The 11,175-nt window shown below is 59.8% G+C and overlaps 2 protein-coding genes across 2 annotated transcripts; both read right to left on the bottom strand.

Annotated features, from left to right (window-relative positions):
- Positions 1-2,630: 2,630 nt before the first annotated feature.
- On the bottom strand, positions 2,631-5,773 carry RBM15B (RNA binding motif protein 15B). Its single transcript, XM_045199647.3, has one exon. It carries the CDS (start codon positions 5,612-5,614, stop codon positions 2,942-2,944), a length of 2,673 nt encoding a protein of 890 aa, XP_045055582.2. The 5' UTR covers positions 5,615-5,773; the 3' UTR covers positions 2,631-2,941.
- A 1,942-nt stretch (positions 5,774-7,715) lies between these two features.
- Positions 7,716-11,146, bottom strand: MANF (mesencephalic astrocyte derived neurotrophic factor). The gene is made up of 4 exons (XM_053917695.2): positions 10,989-11,146; positions 10,158-10,285; positions 9,312-9,453; positions 7,716-8,156 (listed from the first exon to the last, which is right to left on the bottom strand). The coding sequence occupies exons 1-4, from the start codon at positions 11,071-11,073 to the stop codon at positions 7,972-7,974; spliced, it is 540 nt and encodes a 179-aa protein (XP_053773670.2). The 5' UTR covers positions 11,074-11,146; the 3' UTR covers positions 7,716-7,971.
- Positions 11,147-11,175: the final 29 nt, after the last annotated feature.

Here is an 11,175-nt window from a genome sequence, read left to right as displayed (position 1 = left end):
CCTTTGAGTTTGCCCAAGTCACTGAGAGCTGCTTGGTCACTGTCACAGTAGGCAGGCAGCTCAGAGAAGAGGGGCACATTTGGATGGGAAGTAGACAAGACAAGACAAGATGGCCAAAACTCACCAGGGGCTACTAAGGCCCTGCTTGGCTTCGGAGCACCACACAATCTGTCACACACGGAAGCAGGCCTGTGTCGCACAGGCGCCTCTTGGTCCTCTACAGAGCAGAGGTCTCAGCTCCTAAGTTGCTTCATGCCTCAGCTCAAATAGGTTGCTAACACCTAACCAGTAGACTAGTTTGCTGGTGCTGAATGGATTAGAAGAAAAATGGGTTAAAAGAAATAGTAAAAGCACTACACTGCAGTAGTTAACCAAGCCGCTGTCTCCCTGAACTCCATCCGGAGCTCTTGGGAGCACCCGCGGCTCTCCCAGGCAGAGGGGACCTCCAGCAACAAAGCAGAATCCTGGTTGACTTGACAACATGCCCACAGGGATGAACCCTGAGGGCGCCTAAGGCATCGTGGGCCCCTGCCTTTCTCCCAGGGCCCAAGGGCCAGTCACGGGGGAGAGCACACCCAGAGAGGCAGCAAACCACCACAGGCGGGCTCTACTCATGCCGATTTTGCGTTAGGCGCCACCCTAGGCAGGACCCAGACCCCAGGGGGGAGGCACTGGACGCCTGCCCTTACAGCATTTTCTCTCTGGGGCCCTGAGCACCTGAGGGTGTCACTAGTTAGTGCTGGACACGGCCTTTCTGAGCAGTTACAGAACCTGCTGCATCGTGAGTCGAAGGAAGGACGTGGTGGAGAAGGCAGCCTGGGGAACAGGCTGTGGTTCTTCACTAAAACTAGTTCTTCTGGGGGCCAGAGAACCCCTATCCCTGAAGCAGCACGGACAGAACAAAGGTTGAAAAGTGTCTTCAACCAGATTTTCTAGGCTTGTTCTGGGAAGGCTGGGGGGTATAGTGTTCGGGGCCGAGCACTCACTCGGAAGGCACCCTGCAAGGCAGCTCTGGCCCGTGACCTGGCATTTGCCGTGGTGTGTGGGAGGCCCTGCAGTGTGCCTTGAAGCCAGCCCTCCGTCACTTGCCCTGAACGAGAGGAAGCCTGCTCTTGCCCTGGAATGGTGTGGCCGTGGCCTGCTGGGCCCCCACGGATGTCCTCAGCTACCTGGCAGTGGTGGCCACGGCTCAGGTACAAACCGGTGGACACGTTGGACACTTCTCTCCTTGTGTTAACGTTTTGTTATGAACTCGCTGATTCTCTTGTGAGCACCAGCTGAAGCCCAGAGCGTGGTGCTTCCCCAGGCACCTTCCCTGTTTATTCAAAATCTCCAAGGTCTCAAAGACACCTCTCGTACTGTCCTTGGGGAGAGGCAGCTTCAGGCTCCATCTCCCAGCTGTCTCCCTCAAAACCACCTAGCTGTCACCTTCACAGCAGCGAGCTGGCTGTGGGGAGCGCTTGGTGCGGCCAGTGGAGCCGAGAGGTCCCACTGTCCTGACAAGGACCCTTCCGGAACACCCAAACCAGCAACCGAAACGTTCAATGGTGGTGTTCTGTGCTGACAATTGCTGTGTCCCACTGGCTTCATTTGCCAGTGCTGGCCACGCTAGCTTGTCAGAGACGTGATAGCAATTTAACGCTCATTCAAGGCGCCTTTCCCTCCCAGCTCCAGGATGGCCTGTGTCCCTCCAGCTTGACTTGAATGGCTGTGAGCTCTAACACTGCCCGACACCTCTGAGACGGGCCTTGTTTCCCCAGAGGCCGGATCTCCCAGGGGTCTCCACCTCCTCAGGGGTGCCTGGACCAGAGGCCTTGGCATTCTCACCTGGCACCTGAGGAAGTTATGTCAGCACGTCCCTCACCTGCTGCGCTCCTTGCGGCACAACACGGTGCAGACCAGGGACGCAGTGTCCCCCACCAGGCTCCAGGGACTCCGCACAGACCTCCACGTTGACACAACAGTTTTGAACAACCAAAGGAAGAGCCAGAATTCACCAAGTTGAAGAATAAGCAAGGAAAGCTGCCTCCCACTCTCCATTCCAGCATTTGGCCTCAACTGTCCCTGGAGTCTGAGGCAGCTGTCTCCAACTGCATGTCCCTGGGTGGCCGCATTAAGGCGAGACGGAAAGCTGAACAAGAGGGAGTCCGCGTGGATCCGTGGCACCAAGACCCCCGGGCACCAATACCAACTGCTCTCCCTACAAGAGCACACAGCTGCCAAGACCACCTGCTTTCAAAAGGGCCTTCGGATTGGGTGCTCTGTCCCACAGCTACAGCTCAAACTGACGGACACACGTTGTTTAAGGGAGAACCACCAAGACCAAAAACCACTGCAGCTGCCCGGCTGGACTGTAGGCGCATGCGCCCCTTCCGTTGCGTGAGCCCTGGCAGGCTGGCAGGGCGAGGCCGGAGCACACGCTGAAGCCCACCGCCCGCAGCCCGCAGCCCGCAGCCGAGACCCCAAGCCAGCGCGAGCTGTCCCGACTCGGCCCGCACAGCGCAGGGCGGGCAGCCGCTGCTGCAGCGGGGGCTCGGAGATGCACAGGGCTAGGAAGGTGGCACGGGACGCTTGGTGCACGCAGTGGGAGAGGGCTTCCCTCTTTGAGAAAAACTCGATTGAACCAGAACTCTGAACAGGATTAAAAATCCATCCTCTGACAAAGGCTTTACTGACAACTTTCCGTACAGTTAGTCAAAAAATAAAAAAATACAGAACACAGCAGACAGTATCTCGTACACTAGAAATCAGCATGACAGGAGTCCCGTCTCATCCCTGTAAAAAACCCCCAAACCGAAGAACTTAGTTTCGGCAGGGGACAGGACTTGGGTCCCCAACCTAATGAACCAAAACAACCCAGCAGAAAATTCAAACCGAGGGGGGAGGATAGAGGCGGGGGTCAGATTCCAAAATAACTGCTTTTGTGACGGGACAGGCTGGGCTAGGCAGTGTCTCTCACTATAACTACCACCATGTGCTCTTCCTCTAGCTTGCCCAGTGTCCTCAGTGCCGACTGGAGGTACTGCTGTGCAAAGTCGCAGGGCGGGAAGGCGTACAGCATGCCCGTGCTGTCTCTGCCCTTGGACCCTCCCACCGGCAGGCTGATGACCCCCGCCGCCTGCTTCTGTTTCAAGTAGGAGACCAGGTTCCTGAGAAGGCGCCTCTGGAGGCCTGGCTCCACCATGGGCACCCCCTCAGGGCCAGGCCCGCTGGGGGTGGCCTGCGTGGCTAGCAGCACCGCGTAGCCGTTGGGGCTCCCCTGCTTGATGCGCCGCGTGACCTCGTCAAGCTTGGGCTGGTCCAGCCGAAGGCGCTGCGCAATCTTCAGCTGCGTCAGCTTACTCCCAGAAGTGTGGTCTTTGAGGAGACCGCTGATCACCCCCTGGTCCCCCTCAAGGATGTGCATAGATGTCGGGAAGCAGCTGTTTTTCAACACCAGAAGCCCGTTCCAACCCAGCTGCAGTGTCTGGGCGTACTCTGAAAGATTTTTGAGCTTTTTGGTCTCGTGTTTTGGCTCTTCTAGAGGCTTTGGCTCAGCCTCAGAGGTCCGATGATTGCGCTCGCTCTCGCGTGTCTTCTTCCCGTGGGAAGAGTCTTGAGCCTCGTGGTGGTGGTGTCCCCGTTCCTCAGCCCCGTGCCTGCTGTTGCTGAGGGAGTTGCTGCTTGACTCCTTGGTCCCTTCGCTGGAGTGATTTTCCTTCCGGCTGCGCTCAGGAGTGCGGTCGGAGCCCCGGTCGGCCTGCTGCCCACCACCCTTGGTCCTGCTCCGCTCCTCGTAAGGAGAGTGCGCTGTCCTCCCACGGTCACTGGAAAGGCTCCTCCGCTTCCGCCTCTCCTCCCAGGGCTTGGGCAGGCCCCGGTCCCCATCTCCTCCCCAGCGTTCCCCACTCCGGCTGCGCACCGAGCGGCTGTAGCCCTCCAGGCTGTTTCGGCGGTCAGAGCTTTTACCGGGGCTGGTCCAGTCCCCTTCCAAAAAGGTCCGGTCTCGGTCTGAGTACAGGAGGTGTGGGGGCGTCCTATCACGCACCCGCAGATCGGCATCCAAGTTTCGGTGCCGGGTATACCCATCCGGGAGAAGCTCATAATGCACAGGGAGGGGAGAGGGCTGGTATTGCTGGGGATACCGAGTCTCCTCGGCTTTGGCAAAATCCACACGCAGCCTGCGGTCTGGACCACCCAAGGGAAAGCCTCTCATTTTAGCGCAGGCGGCCTGGGCTGCGTCCAGACTCTCATACTGGATGTAGGCAAAGCTGTCCCCTTTGACATGATCGATAGTCCGAATGCTCCCAAAGCGGTCAAACTCCCGGGCCAGAGCAGCCAGTGACGTGTTAGGTCCCAGACCACCCACCCAGAGGCGGGTGGTCGGATTAGCCTTGCCATAGCCAATCTTAATAGGGTTGCGGCCAATCACCCGGCCCGACATGGCCACCTTAGCCCTGTGGGCCATGTCTAGGTTCTGGAACTTGAGAAAAGCATACGCACCGCCCTGGCCACGAGCAGGTCTCTTGATAACCACCTCCTCAATGATACCGTACTTTTCAAAGGCCCGTCGCAGCTCCACCTCTGACACGCTGTGGTCCAGGTTCCCGATGAAGAGGTTGCGTGTGGCCCGCTGGTCGTCCTCAGGCATCAGGTCCTCCTCGCACACAGCCGGGTATCCGTAGGGGCGCCCCCGGTCGTCGTAGAGCCCGTAGTAGTCCAGGGCCCGCTCCCGGGATAGTCCCACGGCGGCGGCGGCGGCCGCATCCAGGGCGAAGGCGGCAGCAGCATGGCGGGCGCGGGGCTCCCGCAGCGGCGGGGCGGCGACGGGGGACAGCGAGCGCTGCTTGTATTGGTAGCTACCGTGCAACGGCAGATAGCTGAGCGGGTCGGTGGGCGCGGGCGGCCCTGGGGGCGGCGTGGAGGCGGCGGCGCTGCTGCTGCTGCTTCTCCGGCTGCTCCCGCCGCCACCGCCGCGCAGATACACGGGCTCCACCTTGAGCGGACGGTCGTAGAGCAGCAGCTGGCGGGCCAGGGCGTGCTGGCGAGCCTCGCGCGCGTCCTGCGGGTGCCGGAAGTTCACATATGCCACGCGGCCCAACTCAGGCGTGTGTGACAGGCGCAAGCTTATCTCGCCGAAGCGCTTGAACTGGTGGAAGAGCCGGTCCTCGAGGTGCTCGGCGGGCAGCGCTGGGCTCAGACTGCTGATGAGCAGCGTCTTGTACTCGGGCGCGGCCGCCGACGAGCCGGGGCCCGCAGGCTCGGCCCCGGGTGGCGGCGGCGGCGGCGGCAATGGAGACGAACGGGGCGAGGCGCCTGAAGCGCCCGGGTCCCCAGAGGCCTTGCCGCCGCGTCCCCCACCGCCGACGCCCGAGCCTGAGGAGCGGCCGCTGCTCGGACGATGATTGGCGTCCCCGGCCCCACGGCCGTCACGATGCCCGCCCCCGCCGCCCCCGCTACCACGGGGTTTGTCGCGGGTCCTCGTTGGAACAGGGTGCTTGGCGCCGCCCGAGGCCTTGTGCGCCGCCCGCCGCCCGCCCGCCTCCGCTTCCCGTTCGCGCTCCCGCGGCCGCTTGGCTGACGATGACGAGCCGCGCCCGCTCGGGCTCGAGTCTCGCTCGCTCTGCCTCTTCATGGCGCCGGCGCGGCGGGCGGGCGGGCGGCCCGCAGGTTCCTCACAGCGGCAGCAGCGGCGGCGGCCGAGGAGGCAGCGCCCCCGGCGCCGCCATCTTGGACAAAAGGACTCGGCGCGGCGGCGGGGTGGGACGGTAGAGGCGCCCAGGGGCTGGGCGTCGCGCTATTAGCCTGTGCTGGCCGTACCACGTGACCCCCGTGGTGGGCGGGACTAGGGTTGTGCCGGTGTTGCGTCATTGGACTGCGCCACCCCATGCCATGTGACCCCGAGGGAGGCGGGAGATCGCCACCGGACAGTGAGCTCTGGCGCCACCATGTGGCCAAACGTGGCCAAGACTGGGACTGAGTTGAACTCAGTCCTCGCGACAGCCGGGTCGTCTCGCACAGCTCCCGGCGCTAGCACCTGCACGCATTGACCAAGCAGGTCTTTTACGGGATAAACCCCAACTTCCACCACGGCATCTTCTGACTGGGGTCCAGGACTGAAAACCCCGAGGAGTGGAGCCTGCCGCTCCCTAGGCCTGTCCAGGACCCACAGCCCACAACGGGGACATTCCCCGGGGTCAGGTTCACCTGCGATGCCTCCCCTCCACCCCACCCACAGGTCGTGAGGACCATGGCTATTCATGTGGAGAGCGAGACTGGACTGGGCTTAGGCCCAGAGACCAGAGACGACAAACCTGCACTTTATGGGGTGGGAACAGGCTTGTTGGCACCACCAGAGCGGCCCCGAGGGCGCAGAGAAGGCCAAGTCCATTAGGTAACCACGAATTGCCACGCTTACCTCTCGCTAGCCAGGGTCTGCCTACCCGCCTCCAGAGGCAGAACCTCCTCTCCGAGGTGAAGTGAGGCGAGCCAGGGAGGTGCTGGAGGCCCAGCACTTGCCCCGACTTCAGCCACATAAACTGTGGGGCGGGGAAGAGCCCAGTTCTTTCCTCCTCCCACAACCGCAAAGCAGCTCCTGGAGCAGCTAGAACAGGTGCAAGGGGGATAGGCTTATAAGAAACACCTGTAACGTTGCACGATACCCTAAAGCCCGCCTCCAGAAAGGCGTTGGCCCTTTCATAGATAACCATGGGGGTCAGCCCTCAGGTGGCTGGTCTGTTTCTGGCGTTCAGTGTGGCCTGGTGGCCATGGAGGCCCTGAGGTGGCAAGCTGCCTCCTCGCTCCACCTTGTAAGACTCATGGCTCCAGCAGTGGATTTTCCTAGCACCTTTCATGGGCTCAGGACACTCCACGCAGGTCAGATCTTCACAGCCCACCTCATTCCCACAGCCGGGGAAGTCTTGGCCTGTGAAGTGGCTCAACCGTCTTGCTTTCCACTCCGACACCGTGCTGCCAAACCGCAGTGCCCTGGACACAGGCTGTAGGAGGCCCCTTATGGGGGCGAAACTGGATTTGGGAACTGCACAATGAATCGGAGGGCTGAGCAAGTCCTTGGAAGGAACTGCTTCTTAGTCCTTCCCTTGGGTTTCCCACGAACCAACCCCACAGGTCTGGGGACAAGCTCTGAGGACCTCAAGTGTTGGACTTGTCTTGGGTAAAGACAAAGGGCAGCCTCAGTGGCTCTTTGTACAAACCAACCCCTGCTGGTCATTCAAAACCCCAATCAGGACTCAAGAGGCCTGGACTGCCAGCAGACCACAAACGGGGACGAGTGAGTAGATGGCCAGATCTGGAAGGCGGAGGGGTAGCCAGGCCAGCAGCACCTTCCGAACCATGGCAGTACTGACCATGTGCAGTCACTGCTGCCGTCATCGCAGAGAACCACTCCGCCTGGACGGAAGCTCCTCCCTTGTGCATCAGACTCAACCCTGTGCCTCGAAAGCTGCTGTGCAGCCTCCAGCCCCCCCTCACCAGGGCAAGAGCCACTGTGGGCTGGGCCTTCAAGCCCAGCTTCCTCTTGGCCCCCCCCCCCCCCCCCCCCCGGCAGCCCCACACAACCCCACGGCCTCAGCCTGTGTCCCACCCCAGCACCTCCAGCCTGCTGGTTGAGGCACACATGGGAATACACTTGAAAACTCTGTAAGTTGAAAAGGAGAAGCCAGTGGGATCTTCACGGGGGTAAGACCCTACTTCAGTATTCACTTTAATTCTCCAAGGACAGCTAGAAATTTTCTTCCTTTAATAAAAAAATCCCAGACACACTTTTAAGTCCTAGAGAAAACCAGCAACAGAAGGAAGTGGACCCCCCTCCCCCCCCACCCAGGGGTGCTGGAGAGCCAGCATCATCAGGAAAGCTCCAGGCTTCACACCTGACATTGTCAGGGGGCAGCCTAAAAAATAAATTACAAAACGCTGTTTGGGGAAGACACAGTTGAACTGTTTTTTCCCTCAGGTGCAGCAGGGGTCGGTCGCCTACAAATCAGTCCGCGAACTGGCTGCCTTGGGGGCGTATTTAGGCATCAGTTCATTAATCTTTCGGATGTAGTCGGACTTCTCTGCACAGCCTTTGCAAATCTCCCCCCAGTCGTCCAGAATCTTCTTTAGCTCTTTCACTCGGAGCTTCTTCAGGTCCACTGTGCTCAGGTCGATCTGCTTATCTGGAGGAGAGAGCAAGGGAGTAACCAGCTGAGCAGGGGCAGCCACAGACCCGCAGCAGTGCCAGGCTGGACCCCCCCGCATGGCCAAACCACTCCCTGCACAAGCAGCCCTGCGGGTCACGGGGCTGACAGTCCCAGACACACACACACACACACGTCAGTGCCCGCTGCCCCCACAGGGGGAAGCCGCCTCTTCAGCAAGGAGGCTGATCTCATGGTGGCAGTGTCCACCAGGTATGTGGCGTCGCCAGGGCAGGGACGGAAGTCACAGGGCCCTTACTGGAAGAATGTGGTTCCCACAACCCCAAGTGCCTCTTAAACCGTCATGGTGGAGGTCAAGATACTGCAGAATGACAGTTCCAGGGTGACAGAGCAGACAGGTCCCGCAGCCCCAGTCTCCCAGCCAGGCCCTCGTCTGTAGCTTACTCTCCATGACTGCTTGTGACCACAGGGAGACCCTGAGCCAACCGACCCCTCCCAGGGTCACTCCCAGAAGTCTGGGCATCCTTGACATAAGTTGGGGAACACGGGCCTTTGGACACTCAAGTCACAGTAAAATATGTTGGTGATGCTGAGATTTCAGAGTACAGCTCTTCCTGGCCCTGACTCTCTTTCCACCAGAGACCCCCTCGGGGGTGCGGTAGCACCTCAGCTCCTGGCTCGCCTGCTTGCACACAGCTCTTCTTTTCAAACTGGTAATGATCACTGGGCCTTCAGAGTTTGCATCCAGGACAAGCCTGTTAAACCCAAGGGATGTCAGACCACACCCCCTCTCTGCCCCCAAAACCAATGTCCCCAACCTCGCCCACAATAGCCAGATCTTCCTTCACCAACGTGCAAGGTCCTCTGTGACCTGCCCATCCACCTGTCATTCCTCGGGCTGCCTTTGCACTGCCTAGTTCCTCTGTCTGGCATGTTCTTCCACTCTCTTGGCTAATGCCCCACCTCCTTCAAAGTTTGCTGAAATGTTGCCTGTTTGGGACCTATTGTGACCTCTACCCATTACAATGCCAATCCGGACCCCCCACCCCACTGAGCACCACCTGCCACATTTAGCCACACAGCTCCCAACGGCTCTAGCTTGTCAACCAGCTAGAAGGCAAACCCCATAATGCCGAGCACAGAGCGCGCACAGTAGGGCCTGGCCACACTCACCGTACTTCAGCTCACAGATCTGGCTATCTTTCTTCTTGAGCTTCTCACAGATCTTCTCCACAGGGATGTGGTGGGCCAGTGGCTTTGACACCTCATTGATAATCTTGGTGGCTGCATCATCTGTGGCCCCAATGTAGTAACACTGCAGTAAGAAAGGACAATGGCCTTCAGGAGGTGCCACTCGAGAACTGTCTCCTCCAAAATGTGCTGACATCTCAGCACATCTTCTTTCTCTGCGAGGGCCTCATTTTCACAGGCCTCGCCAGTCCCGGTGGTCAGGTGCGCTCAGCCTAAGCCCCAAGCTCTAAATTTGTGCCCGGTCCCAGAGCTGGCAGCCACCAGGTGAGTTTAAGAGTCACCAGCAGGCACACCTTTAAACTGAGACAAACCAGACTGCCAGGAAAATTAAAGCTACAAAAAGGCACTGCTTCACTGGGGCTCCCGCCCTCACACCTACCCAGCTCCTTCGGCCCCTGGGTACTCATGCTGGCAGTTCCCTCTGCCCAGGATGCTCCTCCCCCACCACAGCACGACCTTTCCTCGGAGAGGTCCCTGACTACTCCCGCGGTCCCCTCTACCTACCGGCCATTCTCCTCCTGACACCCACCCCACTGCTTCATTTCTTTGCCTGTCACTTTTCTCCCCCCACATTCCCAGTACCCAAACCAGAGTAGGTGCTTAGTCAACACGAAAAGGATAAAAAAAGACAACTGCAAGGAAGGCAAGTCAGCCCGACATGGTTCACCGACAGAACCAACCCAGGCCTCTTGAACAAGACGAGCCGGCAGGGCGTTTCATCCAGGCCTGTGAAGCAGAGGATTAGAGGGCCAGTCACCAGCTACTCACCAACCGATTCTCTTTGCCTCTTGCTTCGCGGCAGAAGTTTATAAGTTCTTTTTCAATAGCGGCCGGTGAGAAAGTGACATCTCTGTCTTTGAGGTCCTGGTAAAATCTTCCCAGATAAGAAACACAAACTGGAAAAGAGAGAAGAGAGATGCTCAGCAATCACCCAGTTGCAGCCCAATCCACCAGGAGGGAACTCGGTCAGCAGGCGTAATAGGAGGCACGGAGAGGTGAATTTTTCCATCACCGGTTTTTCTCTGGTGCCCACAGTTGGACAGAACCCAGCTCCTAGGTGCTGGCGTCCCTTGGTACACCCAGGGCATCCAGGGAACAAGCACCACTGAATGCCCCACAAACCGCTCCTTCGTGCTTCTTCCATAAAGTTTCGGCCGGGACTGAGTGTGGCCTTGAGATGGATTCACTGTGACCCCTCATAAATGGGCAACGTGGAGGTTGAGGAAAAAGCGATCCAAATGCTGCTCGTTTCCAAATACCACAACGGACCACGAGGTGCGGCTTCGCAATGCCACCGGACCCGGCAAGGTGCCCACGCCCACCCTCTGGACTCCTGACCCCGGCCGCTCCCGAGAGCCTCTGCCCAGCGGTGGGAAAAGACAAAAACGCCGGCGTTATCTCAATTTCAGGACAAGATTTCAAAACGATCTAGTCTCACGAAGTGTTTTCTAGTCCCGGGATCGGCCCCTCTTCGGGTGGACCCCGCTGGGACCGGCCGCCAACGCCCCCGCCCGTTCCAGCCCCGACCCCTCGATGGTTTGGTTGTGCTCAGCGTCGCGCCAGGCCAGCCACGACGCGCGGACTTCGGCCCCGCCGCACCTTCACAGTCGCCCGGCCGCAGCGCCCGGCTGCCCGGCAGCACGCTCAGAGCCAGCGCCACCGCCAGCCCGTGCGTGGCCCACATCCTCCTCCACCTCCACCGCCGCCGCCCGACTGAACCGCGCCCGCCGCGCTGCGCAGCCTCCAGATCCACGCCGCACGCCGTGGCTTCCCATTGGCGAGAGCC

Source organism: Desmodus rotundus, unplaced genomic scaffold, assembly GCF_022682495.2.
Source record: "Desmodus rotundus isolate HL8 unplaced genomic scaffold, HLdesRot8A.1 manual_scaffold_100, whole genome shotgun sequence".
NCBI classification, from domain to species: Eukaryota; Metazoa; Chordata; class Mammalia; order Chiroptera; family Phyllostomidae; genus Desmodus; species Desmodus rotundus.
The sequence above is the reverse complement of the archived record's forward strand: the minus strand, read 5'-3'. Positions and strand labels throughout refer to the sequence as shown.